Here is a 22,756-nt window from a genome sequence, read left to right on the forward strand (position 1 = left end):
TAACTCTTTTCTTAAAAACGCCCCCAAAATATAGAAAACTAGACTACAATAAAAAAAAAGGCCCAAAAAATCACGCATATGCTTGCCGTGTTTGTAGATCATGGTATAATGGCTCATAACCCATGATGGCTTAGCCAATCAAAACTCTCGAATTACATTATCCAATGATCCAGTTTTTGATAATTTAAATTATACTGCGAATTAGCCTAGCTTTTGTTTTACTCTGACTTGCGCACGGTGTGATAACTTAATTAACCACAAAAAACTCTCCATGATGTTGTGAATCGCGAATTAAGCAGATCTGAAAAGCTCGAAGAGAAATCAAAATCCAGGCTTTAAAGAGGACTGTGCTTCTTTGTACAACTGCTTTAATGTCCACAGTTCATATTATTAGTAAATACATTGCAATTTCACAAGACAGTTGTTCATTAGTAACCGCATAGTTATTTACAGTCTTCAACAATCGCCAATGACACTGTTGAATTCACTACAGAAAATAAGTTAAATAAGATATAATTATGAGTGCAGCGCAGACAGCTGCCAGTTTAACGTAGGGCTACGATAAATTTCTCCGGATGTACAAAACAAAAATAAAATACTTTGATAAAGCAATTTTAAATTCAGTTTACAGTAAAACGAACACCAAGGTGGCCATCGATGGTTTGCATGTGACGTCATGGTCGCCATGGTTGGATGGCAAGAACAATAACCGCAGGCAACTAAACTTTATTATTATGCAAATTCTGCGTAAAAAAATGTATTGTGTTACCATCCAAGTTAGCCGCCTTGTCACGTGGATGAAAATCAGGAATTCGCAACAGATGCAAACAAGGAGCAAGTCATAGTGCAAAGCACATCGCAAGCAGCCGCCGTAAAAGGCAGGAAAAAGACTGAGCAGAAGTTTTACAATCAGATGAGAATGTGGTGCTACCAGAGCCTTTAGCCAGTCACCAAGTGTGGCGATCCAAACCCAGTTTTTTAAAACGCATCCTCAACTAAATAAAAAGGCAACCTTCAGTTGCACTTGATAACTTAAAAAAATATATAAATACTCAACACTGTTTTGTTCATTCATAAATTCATGAATCCCAAAAATAGAGCGATTTCCAATTGAGCTTCATGAAACCTTATAAGCCAGTCACAGGTAAATAAATAAATTCGGCGCTAAAAGCGGGAAAATAGCGTCCAAGCGAGCCACTATTGGTTTGTAATGTTTTGACCTTTGATTGGCAGAGAATGTCACTTTTGTGGCGCGAAACCAATGCGAAAACAATCACGCAATAGGATATTTCCGAGTTCATGTCTGCCTCCTCTTCAAAGCGAGTCTTAGCGCGACGTTTTTGTGATGGTGATCAGTTCTTCTGTGCATATATGAATGAAAACTAATTTTTGATAAGAAAAAGTCCGCACTTAGACTCGCTTTGAAGAGGATGCAGACATATACTAGGAAATGGCCTATTACTTTCTATGCTCATTTGAAAAACGCTCTAGACTTGTTGTAAATGAACTCTTCTTCCGTTACAAAAATGAGAAACACGTCGATGTCTATAATACAACTTGACTCAAAATTCTTTCAGCAAACACACTTGCGAAGGTGAACACTTTCGTACAAATAGCAAGCAATTTAACATTCAATGTCAAACTTGCAAATTAAAATACAAATAAAATATTCTTCATCTCCAGAATGGATGTAAATTATTGTATTACTCTGTAAACACGAGCTATAATCTCGCTGCCACATATTGTAGTCTCAAGTACCGTAGCCTGGTTCTGTTACGTCAAGAAATTGAAGCTAGAATCTGACGACGGAAGTTTAAAACTGTAGTCACTGTTTCGCTAGCATCAAAAAAAGTAAAATTCGAAAGATCACACTTTTCCCCTTATGTGTGTTTTAAACAACAAACTTCGAAAAGATGCGAAAACCGTCCGTATCATCGAAACAGGGAGCACGACAACTATCTCTCTGTTCACAATCTCTCTATTTTCAGTTTTTATTCGGCAAATTCTTACGCACGACAATCACTCAATCACTGTCATATTTCGCCATCGATGTCATCATCTTCTTTGTCGATCATGTTCAAGTATTCCTGTAAGGCTGACAATTGGAGGTTACTCTGTTCCTCTTGATGCTCATAGTCTATAACTTCATCTTGAGAAATGTCTCCATCACTACTCTGGCTGCAGTTCAATCCAAGCGCTGACACGAGCAAAGCTGCACCTTCCAATTCATCCCCTTTAATTAACAATTAAAAGTGTATCAGTTGGTACAAATCATAATTTCTGTGCATGCCTTTCCTCTTACTTGAGAGTAAAAAGGTTACGTAGCTATACGTAGGGTGTAGTACAAGGATCCGTGGCTTCCGAGAGAGGATTGCTTTAGGACGATGCCTACTAATTCGCCCTTGTCACACGGCGGCCATATTGTCCCGGGAGACCAAAAAAGCTTTGTTTTACCACGCCAAGCCTCACCCCCATGATTTCCACTGCGAGGCTTGGCGTGGTAAAACAAAGCTTTTTTGGTCTCCCGGGACAATATGGCCGCCGTGTGACAAGGGCGAATTCAAAGGAATTTTTGCGCGGTTTACTGAATATGCGGGAAAAGCAGATCTTAACAAGTGTTATTGAAATACAGAAAGAAAAGTAGGGGTAACCACGCATTTTTCGAAGATAATTAATCAACAATATTTTTAAAAAGTTCTAAAATACAAAGTAATGTATGGCGTTCTTTTCCAAATTGAAGCTCAATTATCTAAGAAAAATGCAATGTTACCCCCAATTTTTCTTTTTGGATACCAAGATCACTTGCTAAGTTCTACTTTTTCCGCATAGTTTGCACCACGCAAAAATATCCCCGTATTAATAAGCACTAGCAATTCACGTTTATCACTCGGCGGCCATTTTGGAATCCGTGGGGAATAAAGGCTTTGTCTTTGCATTGCCTTTGCCCGTCCAGCCTCACACTGAATGAGAGGTTCGACGGGAAAAATCTTTTGTTTGGACATTGAGTGATATGGGTCTATAGGAAATCCGATTATCTCGAGATGCGCAAAACGTATGCGCAATAACAATAGTAGTCACCGTCCTTAAACTGTGTTGAAATGAACCTTCCTCTTTCTCAGCAACGATCCCATTACGTCGGTCACTGAAAAACGCAGACATGACTGCAGACAAGGGGTAAAACGAAGACTGTGGAAAAACAAACCCTTCATTAGGGAGCTTTAGTTCACCACGTTTTTTAACCACGGACGATAACCGGAAGTGAGTTGTTTTCCCTTTCAACTTGTCTTCACACAACCACATTTCTATTGCGAGGTACCTTTGCTCCATTAGAGATGATTAGAGACACTACTCTCCTGGTATGCGGAAAGTTCATTTCCGGTTGGCGTCCGTGGCTAAAAAAACGTCATGCGCTTAAGGTCTCTATTGTTTTTACCATTAGGTCTAACGCTGAATGGTTATCAACAATCCTGATTTCAGCAGGAATAGGACATTTTGTAATTGGACAGTTGTACGCGTCACCAAGCGCGCTACTTGTACTTGAATCACTTTTCTTTTTCCAGGGCTATTAAAAAAACTAAGAAAAGTTGAAAAGCTATAAAAAAAACTTTCATCGCCATCTTCTCGCATTTTGTAATAGTTACGATTAATTGATAATTGGACTGAGTGGAGTACAATTCAGAGAGTAATCATGCTCGAAATTTCAAATAGGCCTCGCGCTTGAAATTACTCGCCCGATTACTTCCTGAATAGGCTAATTTCGAATTGTGCAACGACAAAAGAACAGAGTCCAGGTTCAGGGAAATAATTAGCATTTTATTTTGTTCAAGACAAAGGAAAATGCACCTCGACTCTGTTCTTTTTTTGCTGCACAATTCGAAACTAGCCCATTGTACTCCACTCCTAATAAGGCGAAGGTCAACATTAGTAAACAGGGTTTGAGTTGTTTCGGCAGTCTGAATCTTACCCCTGGTTTGCCGGCATTTTACACCGATCGCCATTACGCTTTTGCATGTAAACTAAACCCAAAAAACATAAAATCGAGCAAAATTTTTTTTACGGCTTCATGTAAACAACCCAAATTTTTCCGAGTAAATATAAGATATCGCACAAGCGGCAGAAGATTCATTATCAAGAATCATCCTTTGAAGAACGTATCTAGCTTGGCACTAAATGACAACCAAAGCAGTATAGTAAACAGGAGGAATTGATTGAGGTGACTTAAGCTTACCTAATACAGCTTCAAAGGAGTACTTTTTGATGTCAACGCACTGGTTGATCCAATCATTTTCTTCCAAGTCGGACATCGTTGCTCGCCAGCGAGGATTCGGGTGCAAAAGCCAGCAAATGATAAACATGAGATCTGGTTTAAATATAAAAAAGTCAAATACCTTGCAGTAAACAAATAAGACTCTACAATAATAAGCCCCTCAGGTAGTTTTCTCATGAAACTAGACGCTCCATGAGCGTACACTGGGTTGCCTGTGGTAAGTGCTACTAAAAAACAGAAGGGACTGAGTTGGGTGGTATTGAACCGCAGCGTTCCAATCAATTTTTTCAAGTCGGGGGTCATTAAGACCTAGCAAAGTAATAAACCCAGAAAGATTGAAGAAAATAAAAGGGAATCGAGAAACATTGGCTTCTAGGCTGACATGTTGATCATTTTCAACTTCCCTCACAATTCCTTTTCACCACAAGTTTAAGCGAGCACTCTGAGAGTCTGACAGCTTCGTAATACAAAAGTTCACTGAAGTTAAGCGCAGTAGGACGGGGTTAGTATCTGGATGGGTGACCTAGAAATATACCACTTTGTAACAGAAGCATAGGCCCGAAAATTCTATTTCAACGCTCAAAAAATGCAAACTAAGCAAGGTACAGATTTTGTTAGCTTGCTTTATGCAAAACAAATATTGATGCAAAAGTAAATAAATATTGATACACAGTTTTTAGGAAGAGCAGAAGGAAGTTTTCAGGACGGTCGATCGAGAATAAAACATTTTGCCATCAGCAGCAAAATTTACATGAAAACAAAATTAATTTTGAACCGCGAATATAAAAAGTTACCATCCGCGAAAAACATTTTGGGAGATTTTTGCTACGTTCAATCACAGGCAGACAACCCTAAAGATGCGAGAGCACGTGATGTCACGTTATTTTGATACAATTGTAACGGCCGATTCAACTCATCGAGGAAAATGTTCCATAAAAACTTAAAATCCCCATTATTTTTTTCCGAAGTTCATTTTATGGACAGCCAGATAAATGGGTTTTTGGGACGCTTCGATTTCCTCTTCAGATCCCACGCGTCGTCACATACAATATAAATATTGTATGTGACAATATAGCGGGCGCCGTGATCAAGCTACCGCGGCGTGTTTACTCGCGAAACAGTGAACCATTTGTGTCAAATGATGGCAAGATACTGGGTTTTTGTTTTAGTTAGTTTTCTTTTTCTTTCAAGTGTTATAAAGTTTGACATGAAATGCGCGAATTCCACACAAAGATCACAATCGCCTCTTGTTTCTGCAAAGTCAAAATTTACTCTCCAAGACGAGGTTATTTATCACCAGGTAATTCCATCGTTTTTGGAAATAGTAGCTACTTTATTATTCATCAGCGTCACAATTTTTTGCTGATTTTGGGGCTCATTTTGTTGAAACTCAAGCACGCTTCCAACAGACCTGTTTATTTTCGTGACTTATGCACGCGCTACTTACTGTGTGTCCCGTATCACATTTCAACCCACGTATGCAAATTTGTTAAGCTCCAAAATAGGCCATTTTCGAGTTCATGGCTGCCTCCTCTTCAAAGCGAGTCTAAGTGGGAAGTTTTTGTGGTGATAATTAAATCCACTTTACATATGAATGAAAACTAATTTTCATAAGAAAAACTTCGCAAGTAGACTCGCTTTGAAGAGGAGGCAGCCATGAACTCGGAAATGGCCTATTACACAACATGATAAATTCAAAAAGGCTGGAAATCTCACAAAAACCTTTTCCAGCGAAAAATTTATTGACACAAACAACATATTTGCAATTAGAGGCAAAAAACCCTTCCTATTCAATTGCGTGCGTGCAAACAAGACACATAATCCGTGTCACAAAGCATATGCAATTAAATAAATTTCTGACAGTCCAGGAAGAACCCCTTTTCTGCAGAACCTTTTCCGTGAATAATGGAGCACAAAATAGACAACAAGCTTTCTTTTAAATAATTCTTCACTTTCACATTTCCAATTTTTTTTTTACCTGAAGACTGTGCAGAGTTGAGTGCAAAATAATGTAAATTGCCAGACAAGTGATGCGTTTGATTCCTTCAATGTATGTTACACCCATACAGAAATTGCCATTTGGTTTCAATGTTGTACATAATATCAGCGTTAGCCAAATAAAGTTAGAAACAAACCTCACTTTGTGATATCCGACGGCGAAAGAAGCAATTGTTGTCGAAGGCCATTACTTGTCGCTTTGACGATTCCAGATATTTATTTTTTACCGCCTGTCTTGTTCATCCAATTGACTTTCCATTATTTAGCTCCATAAGGGCATATTTTGTTTAAAGATCCACTAAAACGCCATTCGCGTTACAATGACTTTCGACGCCATTGCAGGTTAAGTTAAATATTCTACTGTGTCCACCGGATAAAATCTATGCATTTGTAGTACCCCCTATACGCGCAGAAGACTCTACACACTGACACTACTTACAGGGGAGGGACAGGAAAGACTTCATGACACGGAAAAAAATGAAAAAACAGAGAAATATGAAACGCAGATTCCGACTGGGTTTGGCAACCCAGTAATTACCACACAAAAAGAGCGGAGCGTCGTAAACATTACGGATTAATCATCGAAGTCTGTTTATTGAATTGCATATCGTCATCTTTCCTTAGACACTTTCTTCTAATTTGTACTTACCCGGCTCTGTGGAGTATTTAACAATTATTCCATGTGCCAAATTCTAGTGAATTATTCTGTTTTGATTTTACAAATTTTACAAGTTTCCATATTAGGTCATACGGTATGTGAGTGATAACCGAGATTGAATGGACCAATCAGAAAGCTAGAAACGCAATATCCTAGGTCGAAAATTTAAGAAGCATTTATTAAAGGAGTTACAGAAACAAAACATTTTTTACCATTTGAAACAGCAAAGGGTGGATGCAACTCAGCCCTAATGGTTTCTTCGATATCATAGAATGGATTTTCACCAAACACTAAAGTGTACAGTGTTACACCCATCGACCATAGCTCCAGTTCTGGCCCGGAATAGCTGCAAAATATGACAAGGCATTCATTAAACAGAAACAATTATTCAGAGAGAAATTTCGCTTTCCGGCGAAAAAGAAATTTAGCGTAGCAACGATTAGCGCAATCCATTGCCATATGAGGTCAAACTAAGGTATATGAGCTGATAACCTTGATTGAGTGAACCAATCAGAGCACGAAAAATGCATTAACCGAGGTTGAAAATTTAATAATGGGTTTTATACCATGCCATAGGAAATACAGCCAATCAGAATGCAGGTAAGCCATCGGTGAAGGCGAGATAGCGAAAAAACACGAAAAAACTCTGAATTTCTGAATCTTTGGAGCCATCAAGTGCTAGATTCAATGCACAGGACAAGCATTCGAGTCAATCATGATTTTCATAGAGACCTTCTCTATTTGACAAAAGGGGCGTCTATTGCAAACTTACAATGTAACAACTAAGAGGACGTTCATTTCAGGAGAGGCGGCGTCTTTTGGATCATTTACAGTACAACGCAAGTCAATCAATTGCCCCCTTACTGTAAATGTCTTGACAATGAATCTTATTAAAGAGAAATGCCTCAGTAGATACCTATTTCCCATCAGCACTTCTGGTGAGCAGTATTCCATTGTTCCGCAGAATGTGCAAAATTTCTTTCCTTCCTCCATGTAAGCAGCAGAACCGAAATCAATCAACTTGATGTGAAACTTGTCGTCCAAAATAATATTCTCATCCTGACGAAAAGACAGATAAATTCATCCATGAATGGAAGGGATAAAGCAAAAGTGTGTGTTAATCTTAGCGGTGTCTTTTTAAGATTAACCATTCTCGGCTGATCAGTTGTTTCGTCTACTATTGGCCAAAAACCGTTTTACGTTGGTTTGGTCGACCAGCTTTCCGGATGACTGAGCATCGAGAAATCTAGATAGTTTTTACTACAGTGCATAAATGGAGTTTGTATATAGGTCTTCAACTGCCTACGAAGAATCTAGTTTAGGTAAGCTAGAGACCTGAACGGCTGCATAACCGAACGAAAGGCATCTCTCCATTTTCGTGTTCTGGAAGAATCAATTACCCGAGGCTCTACAATGAACAGCACGAAACAGCACGGCATTTGTCTTGTGTGTTTATTCCTTACGTGCATTTCGCTTGCGTCTCCAACAATCAAGTTTTAACAAGATGGTAAGAACAGGGGGGAAAATCCAAGCAGAATTAAGAAGAAACGTAAAAATTATGCTCCTTGCAATTGTGATTCGATTGAGCATACCAATCCTTTATCACGCGACAGTGTCGGTTGCATGGTTGGGTTTTACCCATTGGTGATAAGTGCTCTTAGATACAAGTCTGCTACGGAATCTACATGCGTCAGAGCAAGAGAAGACCATGCAGCTCTCAGCACGTAACAATAGTTTTGTCAACTAAGGCAGGATTCTTAAATGAGTATTGCCCCTACAATTGCAACGCACAAATGTTTCGTTGCGAATTTTCTACCCCAACTACTAAATAAATTTGACTTACCTTCACATCGCGATGCACTATGCTTTTGCTATGAAGAAACGACACTGCAGAAACAACCTATGGCAAAACCGGAAAAGAAAAGAAATATTAAGTTCAAAAGTAGATTTGCTTTTCAATTTGTGTGCACGTGAAGAGCTTAAAGAAAAAGACGTCATGAGGATGGTGGCGAAGACGATGACGTCGACAATGACGAAAAGATTACGACGACGATGACGATGACGATGACGCGACGACGACGACGACACGGCATTTAAGAAACGACGACACTGACGACAACGAAGACGGCAATAAACAAAAGGTTTAATGAGCAAAAACAACGGTTCTGCACGTCCCGCGCACGCGTTGCACATTTTCGGCGCATTTACAATCACGTGTAATGACCAAATTTGGAGGTTACGTGGGGGACGTAGCACCGAACGATACATTTTCAGTTTCCTCTCTAAACCTCAACACCGTTCGTTCTAATTTTGCTCCAAAGACGTTGCTCCAAAGATTTTGCTCCAAAGACGTTTCCATCCCGAACGAAATGGATTAATTGCGAAGTGATTAAAAAAAACAAGTAGATTTATTCTTTTAGATGAAGTTCTCGTACATTGTAGACGTTGCCGTCGTCCTTGTTAAGTTCCTCGGATTGAAGTACGACAGTGAAGTCCTACGAGTACGAATTTTCTGTACTGGGCACGCGCATTACGCTTAAAGAACGAAGTTTCTCGAAATGCGCATGCTCAGAACTGAGAACTCGAACTCGTAGTCGTCCCCATACTCCAATCTGAAGTTCGCTATTATTGATGATGACAACTAAGACGAGAATGAAGACCAAAGGCAACCGCAAAGATCAATTGAACAGCAGTGTAATGAATACGGACAAAAAGGAGTTTTCATTAACGCAGAGAAATAAACAAGACAAGTGCATGTTCTCACCTGTTTAAACAAATAACTACACAGAGCTTCATCAGTAGCTGGCTGTTTGTCTATAAACTCAAACAAGTCCATTCCACTTCCATGCTTCTCCATCACCAATTGAAAGAATTCCTCATTTTCAAAAGCCTCCAACATCTGCGATAAGTAAACAGGCAAGTTCCAATTGGAATGAAAAAAAAAAAAATAATAATAATAATGCTTGAAAGCAAACCCAGCCTCCCCACGAAAACTCCAAAAGAACTTTATTATCCTAAGATAACTACATGCTTTAAGACGCGACGCTGGCCTTCAGTCAGTCAAGGAAATTATATTAACGATGCTGCATCGACCATTCGAGCAGTTCATTAATATTCTTAACACGAAAATGTGGTTTTATCAAAACGAGTTGATAAAGGGTTGATAGCTCGCTCTGACGAGGGCTTCCCTTTATATTTAAACAGTATACTACTAAAAGAGTACATACTATATTAGAAGATATAAAGAAAATATAGTTAAATAAAATTTAACATAGTTAACGACTAGGAGCTAGTCTGGTCAGTAGTGTTTTGCAGGCGGTTGTTAGTGTCTTGGCCGTCTGGTAGCGTTGTTCAGCGTTTTGGTGCGTTCTGTAGCGTTTGTTATAGTTACATGGTTCACGACCGGGAGCTAGTCCGGTCAGTAGCGTTTTGCAGGCGTTTGTTAGCGTTGTTATGCGTTTTTGTAGCGTTTGCAGCACTCTTTAGGTTGGGGGAGCCCTGGGGCTGACATGGTTCAGCGGTATTCCTGCGTAGTGCATGCGTTGTCCAATGTGCTTGCAGCGTGTTTGTTGCTCTGTTGGCGTGGCGTTGTGAGTCGGTTTAGGAGTTTAGTGGTTCTCGGCGTTCCCTCCCTCTCCCCCCCTTTCTTTTTTTTTTTTTTTTTTTTTGTGCTCTTTTTTTTTGTGTGTTATTATTATTATTATTATTATTATTATTATTATTATTATTATTATTATTATTATTATTATTATTATTATTATTATTATTCCACTGAGCTATCTGGCTCAAGTGTGACGGGTGCCTTAGGGGGGCCTGGCGCGGGGGGCTCGTGGCTTGGTTGCGGGTTGGGCAGGCCAGTCGGGTGTTCTAGCGCCTTGGGGATGTGACTGCGGTTGCAGCCCCCAGGCTTCCTGGGCACCTACCCTCCACTGGCGACGTGGGCGTTAATTTAATATGTACAATGTAAATTTCTACAGACATGCGATAATGGCTTTAAATTCATGTAGTCCTTTAGGAATTACAGATACGGGTAAACTATTCCAAGTCCTTATAGCACTGACTAGGATACGAATAGGATATTTCACAAGTATCGTTCGATGTACCAAGTTGTAGACATGGTGCACAGTCACGAAGGCGTGAAGCTCTTATGTTTACGCTTGAAAAGTCAGGCATTTTCATCTTTTCAACTCGTTTGATAAAAGCAAATTTTTGTGTTTAGCTTTGCCGCCGATGCAGCGCCACAGTTCTTTAAGAAACTAAATGTAGCCCCTTCGTTGCCAATAATTCCCGAGTGGACTCGACGTGATTACTTCTACTTAAATTGGCAAGAAAAAATCTCACTAACTGCTTGCCATTTTTTAGCACTTTTTAACAGCTACAACAGATAATCTTGAGCACAACACTGGTCCGTCATGTCAATCTGAAGTGACCACCTTGCCTCTGCAAGTCAATTAAGCTTCATAAGTTACCCTATTCAAGGTATTTCCAATCGAATAGAGCTGATGGCAGTGTGCATACAGAGCAGTCATCATACGTTCTAGGTGTAAGCTGAAATTTTTTCAGACATCTGTGCCTTGACAACAAGTTGATGATTACCTTCACAATATTTGGATGTTTGAGGTTTGCCAGCAAAGCAATTTCCAGAGGAATTGAACCCAGGAGAGGATCATCCACCCAACAGTCAGGAAGAATCTTTGCTTTTCTGATAAACTTCACGATGACCTTGCGGACAGATAACATAAGAAATAGGTTAGGACGAATTAGATTACGGGAAGGGTTACAGTTTACGTATACTTGAGAAGTACCCTTGAGAGGACGCTTGGTGACATTTATCTCCTGCTTTTCCAAGACATACTTGATGTTAAGTTGAAGACACAGGGGCAAGGCTCATTAGGGACCCATATCACGGAGGGGCACCTCAGCATCAATATGGTACAAATGCCAATCTTGGACAAAAGTGGACAGACATGTACGGAAATGCACATAATTAGCTGCATGGCAACTTTGATAAGCGTCATGAAGTGTGCCCTTGCTCTTCTTGCCAACTTCAACATCACTCTGGGAATACTGATAGTAATGTCAAAATGTGTTCCCTCACAGTACCGCCTGAAGCAATGTTCGCCACGGGACGAGGCAAGACCTCGTCTATGCCGCGGGGATTGGCCGTGCGTCACCGCGGTCTAACGGGGTTTTTTTTCACGCAGAAAAACCGAGGTACAGTTTTAAGGAAATGACGCGGCTTTGCACGGTAAAGAGCAACACTTTTTTGAGCGAGAAAAATCATGTCGCAAAGTAAAAATACCGACGTGCAAGAAAATTCAAATTCAAATGCCGTTAATATTTATCCCAATTTGAAAGCGGTTTTTTTCCCAAAATGGATAAAAGAATGCAACACAATGGTGTAAGTCGTGCCTTGCCTACATTATGACGCAGTTATATGTAGTTAAATGATTCCTTTTTTATTATACAGATACGAGCAAGCTCTCAAAAAGTTGTGAGAATTTCTTTCAGACGGAGTAAAATTATCATACGACGTTAGTCCGCGACGTTCAAAGCGAATGTGGGTTAGTAGTAACGATAAAATGCTGCATTTCCCTCGCCAATTACTAACGCTAACCCTTACACCTACCTCACTGTTTGAAATAGGTAGCAAATGCTAACTTCTTACTAACCGAGCGCGAGGGCCGTACTGGGGAATATTGGCCCGAGGTCGTGGCAAAAAGGACCGAGCGCAGCGAGGTCCGTACAAAAACGACCGAGGGCCAATATTCCCCAGTACGGCTCGAGCTAGCTCGGTTAGTAAGTAGTTTATTGTATGACTTTTTAATTACCTTTTGCTTTGTTTTTGCAAACCCGTAATCGGCCCGTGGGCATTACGGGAGAATAATGCCCTACGATTCAGTCACAATTAGCCATTCAGAGCGCGCGTTATATCGGCTACCAACACAAGCCATATAATAATTAGACTTAAAGGAAGACACTGAGTAGGATGTCGAAATTGGGCACGCAATATAGGTGGACTGAGGAAATTTAGCAATGATTATTTCAATACTCAATACAAGAGCAAAACTCATTTCAGGTCAACTGCCCTGACAAACGAAAATAGCAAAAGTAATATCAATATAAATTTTATTATTTGAACAATCAAAATAGTAATGAGATCAACTTGGAAGTTACCTTTAATCCATCACACCTCCTCTGGCCGACTTTGACAAACCCAAATGCCCCTTTTCCTATAGACTGGAGTGTGATGTACCTCTCATCATACCGGCCACGCCCTGGTGATGGCTCTGCCTCTCTTGCACTACATTCATTGAGATATTGGGGAAGCTAGAATCAAGCAAAACGCAGCATTATTTTCTTTCTTGTCTTAAAATTACAATTATTTTTCACGTACTTTTTCTTTACAAAGATAAGTTCTCTAGAATCCATCAAAACTACATGAGGATCGTGATACTAGTTAAGGTTCACACTGCACTTACAATGATAGACATAGTTCGAGGCTCCTCTGGTCTACAGAATTACGATTCAATGTAGCTTAAAGTGCACCCAAGCCCTAAACTTTTTTTGTTAGCCGTCAAAATATTCTTTAGTTCCTGATCTCGATGGTGACAAAAATTAGAGTTGAGTGTTAATTCCTCAATTTTCTGGAATTTCCAAAATTCTGAAAATATGCGCAACTTTGGTTCACCGCCGAGTTTGCAGGAGATTGGGTCTGAGTGTGGTGTACGTGACGTCAGCTGGGGAGGCGATTTTGGCAGAGAGACGAGTAGTCTCCTTCGCAGCCATTTTTTCGCATTTCACGCAATGCTCCTCCTCGTCTGCATGATGCCCCAATAACGGCTGCAAAGGAGACTAGGATTCGATTGATTAATTTGTCATTTTTTAATATTCACCAAATTACGCATTCTTTTTGAAAATCAATAGGACAAAAATTGGGCTTAGGGGCACTTTAAAGACCCTCTTTGAATTGTAACCTCTTTAGCTACAATCATTAATCTCCCAACCTGGACAGCATAAAAGGAAAGGAAAGGAAAGGAACTTTATCTAAGTGTCTAGTCGTTCTAGCGCTGGAGCAATAATTGGGGACACTGTGAACTGAAATTAACAATTAACGCAAATCAAGTCAAATGTTGGTTTTTGAGTATGCCTAATACTACATGTAGTTATTACACCAATGGATTAGTCCCAAGAAGAATGCATCATGCAGTTCACCTCTGCTATGCTATTGACTGAATAGTCCAGTGGAGATGTGCTGTTAAAACTTGATGCTAAAGCAAAGCTGCTTGTAGATCGGCCACCTTCCCCCTCTTCTCCTGGGTCACGTGATATCCATGCGCAGTACAAAACACGACCATCGTTCAGCTCCATTTTCTTCACCTGTGCACCAAAAAAAACATACTAAGAATTGGGTTGGTGCAATAACGAATAAAAACGGCTTCAACTTCCATGTCATGTATTCCATTATAATAATACTAAACTTTAGTTCTTGGATTTTGGTTGAATCTATTGGTTCAGTGAGAGAAAATTCCAAATTCTGGGCCACAAGCAGATGACTCTTTGAGGAATTGTATCAGCATTCTTTTCCCTGAATTGCAATCTTCTTCAAGTTTGCCATTACATGTACATGTACATGTACATTTTCAGTTTTTCATCTCTGCATCACTTTCATTGGTAGATTGTTCCAAAAGCCACCAGCCTTTCTTAGGAATAAGTGTTCTTCTTACAATCAGGTGTTAATTTTAAATTTGTGCATAAATACCTGAAAAATTATTCCAAGGAGAGATCCATCCTTATGCCTGGCTTTGCCAACAAAGCTTCCTTCACAGACAGGCTGGAAAGGCGAAGAGGCATCTGTATGTTCAACACTTGTAACCAAGTTTGGGGTTGATGTCAAGCCTTCTAGATTAAATGCACCATCATTGGGTGGAGTTTCCTGCATCCTGGTAGATCCTTCTAGACTATGCAAGTCTGCAGGTGACATTTCTGCAGATGTAAGGTTCCCATTGGTGCTGTGACTTGAAATTGCTTTGCTACATGTAGCATCAGCTGATGATCGAGGGCTTTTCAGATCACAGTTACCTGGCAGAGGTTCCGAAGTCCTGCTGGACCCAGTTTGATTTTCCAAGTCTGTGAGTGATGTCAACACAGATGAATGATTGTCACTTGACTTGTCGTGTACATGTAAACATGCTTGGCTATCTGTATCTGACAAAGATTCTGACATCCTGGAAGATCCTGTTGAATTCACGGATTCAGCAAATGACCTTTCTACAGATGAATGTTCTGTGGTACTGTCAGATGACAATACTTCATTGCTGTGATCTAGAAAAGATTCAGTCATCCTAGTAGATCCAGTTGGACATACAGGGTCTGCAGATAACCTCTCTTTCAATGAATGTTCTGGGTTCTTTTGATGTGAATATGTTTCACTGCTGTTTACTGTTGTTTGAGGACTATCAACGTGTAGATCTGTGGGGCAAAAACAAGACACAAATTTTTGAATTTGAAATTATCTTGGCAAAGTCTTGGAAAGACGCTGACCCTGATACCTTCCATTCCAATCTGCCTGTGAATACACAACCCAACCTTCCTGTGCATGCATAAGATTGGATTTTTAATGTGCAAAGAGGATACACAAGAAGATTCCAGATCATCACAGAAGGTTACTAATGCAGTAATGAAATGAAAGCCTTCAAAATCAAGGCTTGAACAGGATTTGAACACGACCAGTGCGAGACCCGTGCAGAGATGACATACAGTATGAAAGACATACAAGTACAGTTGTATATATTATTTGAATTGCAGACAATAATGATAAGATTTCATTTGACCATAGTTACGACCCTCACTTACAGTGCACCACTGTATGAAACAATGAAAGCAAAGCCCCAAAATTCTGGCATGTCTCTCTCCATAGTCCAAATATATAAAATTATTACATGCATTTAATACATGGCATCTTCATTTCCACATTCTAAGACAGAGATGTTATTGAACTAGTGTGAGGTCTGTACTGGGAAAATATTGGTCGAGTTCCTTTTTCTGCAAGTTTATGACTAAGCCTCAAAGGCGAGGTCCATGAACTTGCAATAAAAGGAACTTGACCAATATCTTCCCATTACTGACTGAACAAGCTAGTTCAATAGGGTGTTTTTTTATATAGGATCTCTTGCGCAGGGTTTTCTATTCCTTGAGGCTTGCCTCTTGGCTGCTTCTGTTAACGGTTCTGGAAAGAAAATTTGTACTGGAATTCCAACATGACTAAAGGCATTAAATTTTCTCACAATTTTCTTTTTATGTCCAAGAAAATGGAAACAGGACATGGGAAGAGTTTGGCAACCTATATACACTGCTTTGCGATCGGTCCATCTTAGCAGTCCGCATTGCAAAATTCGGACTGCTCAGAAAACCAATCAGAATTCTCCTTTTCATCTTGGAGCAGGTTGCCTATAAAATAAAGGCCTAATATGAACTTAAAAAAAACTAATACTGTAGCTCCCAGGTGGCTTGACAGTGAGTGTCTGAAATTTTCTGGCTTTCCTGTCGTACATGTAACTGCATTTAAGTAGCATTCCTACATGTAACTGCAATGATCTGAAATCTTGACATGATTCTCTCTTCAAGAACGATACAGTGTAGCAGTGAGGATAAACACCCCAAAATAACAGATCCTGCTCAGTTATGTATGCCCTCTCAATCCCCACAGTTTTACAATTTAGCGAGACCCAGTTTTACACAGAAGCCTCTTTTTTTTACCTTGTACTTCTCTAAAATCATCTGATGCTATCTTCTTTGCCACTGAATCATCTTCGTTCCCAATTTCCTCTGAACAGAGTTCATCTTCATTTTGATCATTTATAAATGAAGAGGTTAAAAATTTCCTATCTTCTCCTTTTGAATCCATAATTGGCACTGATGTATCTGCCAGTGAAGGAGTTGTAACAGGTCCATTTTGTTTACCAATACCATTTTCGCTGATCTCTAATCTTACTTTTTCTGGACTTGCACTCCTGTCATCAATTCCGCTATCTTCTGCATTGGTTTTAGGAGTCAAGGAACCAGACTCAAATGATGCCAAGCTTGATTCATTGAAGCTATTATCCACTTTGCTGTCCCCAAAGTTTGCTACCATACTTTCTTTTTCAAGCAACGTACTGTTCATCGGAGCAAATGACCAATCACTGGTAGTTCTCTCACTATTTTTGATGCTGTCTGTTGTTGAATGTGAACTACTTAAACCAGTGCTGGTGCTCATAGAGCTGGAGGTGATGGACTCTTCAAAGTCATGAAAACTCCTCTCTGATTCAAAATAAAACCAAAGCAATTATTCAAAAAACACCTTCAGACTAAATTGTTGCAGTTTTTAGTGCATGAGGTTTATGTTGATTTCTATAATCTTGCTGATAAATTATTCCTTATATTTTTCTAGTAGACATGTTTGTGTTTTTGTTGTTCACCTATTTATAAATATTTTTGATTACCTTGTGTTTGGAAAAACTAGATTACCAGAAACCCTTTCCCTTCCAAGAATGACACTCGCAGATTTTACTCTGTCTAATTCCACACGATTTTACTCGTCAATGAGAGCCAGTGCAGGGATAAATGAGTTTAAACACCATTATTTTTGATAGCTCGCACTTTACATCCCTGTTGTACAGATTTTAGCAAACCAATGTCATCTGTTGCAAACTAAGGCTAATACCGTAATTTTATAAGCCCACTGATTCATATAAATTTATTTTAAAAAAATAATGCAATTGGAAAAGCACTTGCCCTTTTTGTTGAAACTGTGGACACTAATAATTTGGTTGACTTTGGCCAAAAGGGTCCATTATATTATGTAATGAAAAAGTATAAATCCATTTACTAAATGTGCCATTAATGGCAGAGCGAACAGGATTCATAAATCAGATGTTTGGCAACCTATATACAGAGTTGCACGTAATAATGTACAGTTATATCCTTTTTCTATAATTTACTATAATCAGTAACTAACCATCTTATGCTCATCAAATTCATGTTAATTAAGCTCATTGTGTTGTTATTCTAAATTAGGCAGAGGCCAAATCAAAAGCATTTGCTACTGCAACGGTACTTTGGTCACCACACGTATCCTACACGTACATAGTGCAATAATTTTTCATTATTTCATCAATGCAATTATTGAAAATACAGTGTAATTTTCTTAACCTCTAGTCAGTCCACCTTTTGCTGTAAATGATGTGAAATATTTAACGAACTTAAGTACGTATTTGAATAACACTGACCTGACTTTCCTTCACTGAAATTACTCGCTTTAGAATCCAGTTCTCGTGAATAGATTACTGTGCTCTTTGGATCCTTTTCCATGCAAAATTGGTCATCACCAAATTCATCATCTTCATCGTCAAATGGTGGAAGGGGCATACTATTGTCATCAATATCATCCATGTCATCATAAAAGTTTGGAATAAGATCAACAATTTGCTGCAAATTTGATAAAGAAGAAAATCTAACTCACTCTTTACCCCTTCCAGTCCTGCGAGTGAGTCTAATGTAGACGTCTAACGCCAGACGACTTTTTCCCGTCAGTGGTGGCTGCTACAGGGATGAATGGGTTTATTTATAACAATACCTAAGGCCATTAAAAAATATATCATTGTATGGCCCCTTTAGTCCTCTCCGTCCTGAAATAAAGATTTTTACTCTGTCTAACGACAGACGATTTTACATGTCAACTGGGGTTGCCTGAAAGGTCAATGGGTTACTGGTAATTACCATTCAATGCAAAAAGGTCAACCTTCCTCATCACACTATACATAGTTAATTTTTAAAGTTAATACAGTAACTGTAAAATTATTGTTGCTCACCTTTCCAACCAGTTCTTTCTCTTGGTAACCAAAGAGCAAAAGGGAGAAATTCTGGTTACATGAATGAATTATGCCCTCTGGTGTGAATGTTACTAGGCCACTGATATTTGCAAAAACCCAAACAATGCCCTTGTAAAATAACTGGTCATCAGAAAGTTCTTTGTCGCGATCAAGCTTTTTCAGGTCCTTGCCATACTTAGCCTTCAAGGAGATACTGAGAGGAAATGTTGCACCATCTTTGGTTCTGCCAGTAGCTCTCTGTTTTTTGACATGCTGTATTTACGATTGAAAAGAAGAGTTAACTTGTTGTCTTTCAACCACTAAGAGTCATTAGGATATCAAGATATTACTGTGCAACTCCTTCAATGATCCCATACAGGTTGCAGTTGAAACGCTTGAGAGCTTAATAAAAAAAAAAGGAATTTAACCTTGTTGTAGGGAACCTCTGACGAGAGTGCATAATTTATTGCACTGATATCAGCTTCTGAGCTGACAGAAATACAGACATCAATACAATGATATGACCTCACTGATCAATGAACTTTAAATTTATTACTGAATGTACATGTACTTCGACTAATTCTGCATACTGTACGGTTTACTCATGATAGTACAATGCCCGCAGTCCCTTCTGAGTCAGTCGAACTGTCCGCTTTTATGGTGATAGAGCAAGAAGTAGGGACTGCACCCTTTTCTGTAACCAACTCGTTCAGAATCAGTATTCTATTTTAGTGAAAGTGATATGACAGATGGTTTCGCCTCTCAAAATAACTACTACAGTAATGGTGTGGGAATATTGATTTTACGTGCATGTCAAATTCAATTAACTATTCAGAAAGAAAACCACAGAAAAACTACCAGTACTGTATTTACTTTGAATTTAATGAGTGACACTCCAGGGAAGCCTTAAAAAAAAAGGTAGAAAACCTAAGCAGAGAGTCAAGCCTCAGACTTTTGCCGGATTTGCAGAATAAATGTTAAATAGAATGTTGGAGCATTTTGGCAAGTTTCGACAGTGTGAGGTTCATCCACAACAGTCAAGGACAAATTCTTGTTTAGAATGGACGACTCGTCTATCATTAAATATGAAGTCAGAAAACAGAGCTTGTTCTGCAAAAAAGATGACTCGATTTTTGTTTGAAGTCATGTCTTTTAACAAATTCCCCTTATCCTTGAAGGCAACTACCCATAGACAATCGTTCGACCGAATCTGGTCTTTAGAGATGGTGCGACGTAGAACAATTACCACCATCAATGATGTTTGATTTGGTTCACCCGTATTCTCTCTTATAAATAATGGTCTTGCCGAAACCATTTGGTAGCACAGCCATAACATACTTTCCTGATAGGAGAGCTTTGACTGCTAGTTTCTGCTCTTCTTTGGGTTCAATGTTTCCCATTTGAAGGGATTAATGATCGAAATCTACCGCAAAAGCCACAGAAAATTGAAGAAAGATTGGCATCACAATCTGACAAGTAATTAACTTGTCAATAAAATCTGACAGTGGTCTATTGTCAACAGACCAATCCAAATTTCACGTTGCTGGTGCGACAGGAAATTCTGATGCCTCAGTTACAGAATAGGGTGCAGTCCCTACTTCTCGCTCTATCACCATTCTCTCCTCGGCTCGCTTGCTATCATGATAGCGAGTTCCCATAAGAATTTGAAGTAACTTTCTTCGTAACTATTTGTAACATGCTACATTATGTCTCATCACACTTTACCTTCTTCATATTTTCACTGGTGGGCAGTTCAAGAGCAGGGATCAATTTTTTTAAGTTGACCCCAATCAAGTCTCCCACCTCATGATAACCATGCAGAAAAGCAAAATCAGAACCACAATCCACTATGAAGCCCTGCAAAGAAACCCAAAAGATCATCTCATTAAATTTGGTTAAATTGTGATGGCAGCTACATCTACCTGTGCATGTACTCTCCAAGCAATGGCATACATAGATGTACAGTGTACATGTAAGCCTTTTCACACTGGAGGCAGTGTGGTCCAGTGGTTAGAGCATTGGGTTTGCATGTGGCTCCTCCGGGTTCAAATCCCGTTCTAAGCTCTGGCTTGGATTTGTTTCTGGTTGTCCCGGATTCAACTCCACCACGCTTTGTAAATAGCCAACTGGTTGCCTCCCGCCAGTTGGGGTTCTTAATAATGTCTCTGTTAAGTTTGAATTGTTACTTTCACCTTATTAACAGTGGAGTGCCTGTAAACTAGCTTGATAGCTAAGTGCACTTCCCACTATAAACAAACCATTTACATTTTTTACATTTTTTTACACTTGAGGGGTGGAAAGCGAGTGAAGCTGGAATTCAATAATGTATTGTGACAAGTCTAGTTGATTTGTTGTAGAAATGAAGACCAGTTACCATACCATTCAGCAAGATTTAAACCCTTTTCCTTCTACATTGTAAGAGTGATACTAGTACTTAAAACATTATTATAATTATAATAACCCAAGTTATTCTTGCATTTTGATTGGTTCTTGCCCATGATTTATTAGAGGACAGATGCACGATTGATGCCACCATTAGCTTTTATGCGAATAAAATTTAATTCTTTATTATATAAAACAAATAGATTCCATGTTGTCGTGCGTCTGTTCAGTAATAGATCACAAACGACGTCAAAATGTGGTAAGAACTCCACTATTGCCTCGTGAGCCACTTTTTTGTTCCTACCACATTTTGATGACATCTGTGATCTATTATTGAACAGACGCACGGCAACATGGAATCCATTTACTCTGTCTGACATCAGATGATTTCACTCGTCAATGTCGCCGCTTCACGGAAGAAAGGGTTAAATCATAAAAGCAATAACAACATCACCATCATCCTATTTTTATTCACCCCTTGGGCTGTAAAGCAGCTTATTGTAGCTAACAAGTCTGAGAATTTACTGTACCCTTCCAACAACAATGATGTATGTACTGGTCACTATGAACAGAGAGTCGGGTTCTTTTCATCATAATAATTATCTTTATTTACCTACAGCAGGGTTTGAGCCAGCTTTATTGCCTCAGCAGACAAAAATTTGTCCCTCTGTGGCACTTGCAAAGGGACAAATAGGCAATAGCGGGGGCAGCCCTTGTCGCCCCCAAAAGGGTTTTTCGTTCTCACCAGCCAAAAAAAAAGCCAAATATCCTGTTATTTTCGTACCATAACGACTTGCGATCATGTAACCATTTCGTCTGGAAACTGCGAGGTTTCGAATTCGGAAGTTGAGCATCATTTTCCTCTCGCAATTCTTCCTCGTGTGTAAATTCAATTTCAGTTTTTTCTTCTTCTTGGTCGACGGTTTTATGTCTTTCACTTCCACAATAACTCAAGATTTTCCTTGTTCCAAAGAATAATTTACATCCGATGACAAACAGAGCAGAGCACTTCGGTCCACAAACAAAACGAGCTGTAAACACATGCGTATCAAAAGCCAGGCATGCATGCAACGCAGTTCCCATTTTACTACTAAATACGGTAAAAGTTATCCTCACTTGGTTATTCGTATTTCAAGCCATTGATTTCAAAACAGCAAAATATGTGACAGGTTTGGAATGCTGTTTAAGGATCGAAACATGAGAGAATAGTGTTTTTTGATAAAGCACTGATAAATGATTTTTATTCAGTTATTTTTGTGATGATAATAATAATATGAAAATGTGAAATGCTAGCCGGCAAAAAGATACATTATTTTTAAAATTACACCATCCTGGTTTTCTGATCGGTATGAATTTGCATAAACTTCTTCCATTTAGTTTTGACTTTGGGGGACATTAATTTTATGGCCCGTCCACCTAATTTGAAGGGACGAATCGTCCTGCAAGGGGGAGAATGTCGCAAGTTCGCACTCTGGCTCAAACCCTGCCCACAGATTTTAGAGTAGCTTGATGTAGCTAGTATGTCTAAGCATTTACCCTCCCAACCATGATACAACAAAGAGGACAGACCACAACACCGGAAACTACATGCCCTACTCT

At 39.2% G+C, this 22,756-nt stretch overlaps 1 protein-coding gene across 1 annotated transcript in view; it reads right to left on the reverse strand.

Moving 5' to 3' along the window:
• Positions 1-354: 354 nt before the first annotated feature.
• LOC138033536 (PAS domain-containing serine/threonine-protein kinase-like) overlaps positions 355-22,756 on the reverse strand; it is a 31,189-nt gene continuing 8,787 nt past the window's right edge. The window contains exons 6-19 of the mRNA XM_068881301.1: positions 20,501-20,632; positions 18,776-19,048; positions 18,194-18,392; positions 16,683-17,225; positions 14,686-15,395; positions 14,139-14,303; positions 13,101-13,253; positions 11,520-11,645; positions 9,688-9,822; positions 8,767-8,823; positions 7,840-7,982; positions 7,136-7,269; positions 4,229-4,360; positions 355-2,233 (exon numbers count right to left, since the gene is read on the reverse strand). Of these exons, the coding sequence (XP_068737402.1) occupies positions 2,034-2,233; positions 4,229-4,360; positions 7,136-7,269; positions 7,840-7,982; positions 8,767-8,823; positions 9,688-9,822; positions 11,520-11,645; positions 13,101-13,253; positions 14,139-14,303; positions 14,686-15,395; positions 16,683-17,225; positions 18,194-18,392; positions 18,776-19,048; positions 20,501-20,632 (3,102 nt within the window). The 3' untranslated portion in view covers positions 355-2,033. The remainder of the gene's footprint in view (positions 2,234-4,228; positions 4,361-7,135; positions 7,270-7,839; positions 7,983-8,766; positions 8,824-9,687; positions 9,823-11,519; positions 11,646-13,100; positions 13,254-14,138; positions 14,304-14,685; positions 15,396-16,682; positions 17,226-18,193; positions 18,393-18,775; positions 19,049-20,500; positions 20,633-22,756) is intronic.

Source organism: Montipora capricornis, chromosome 14, assembly GCF_036669925.1.
Source record: "Montipora capricornis isolate CH-2021 chromosome 14, ASM3666992v2, whole genome shotgun sequence".
NCBI classification, from domain to species: Eukaryota; Metazoa; Cnidaria; class Anthozoa; order Scleractinia; family Acroporidae; genus Montipora; species Montipora capricornis.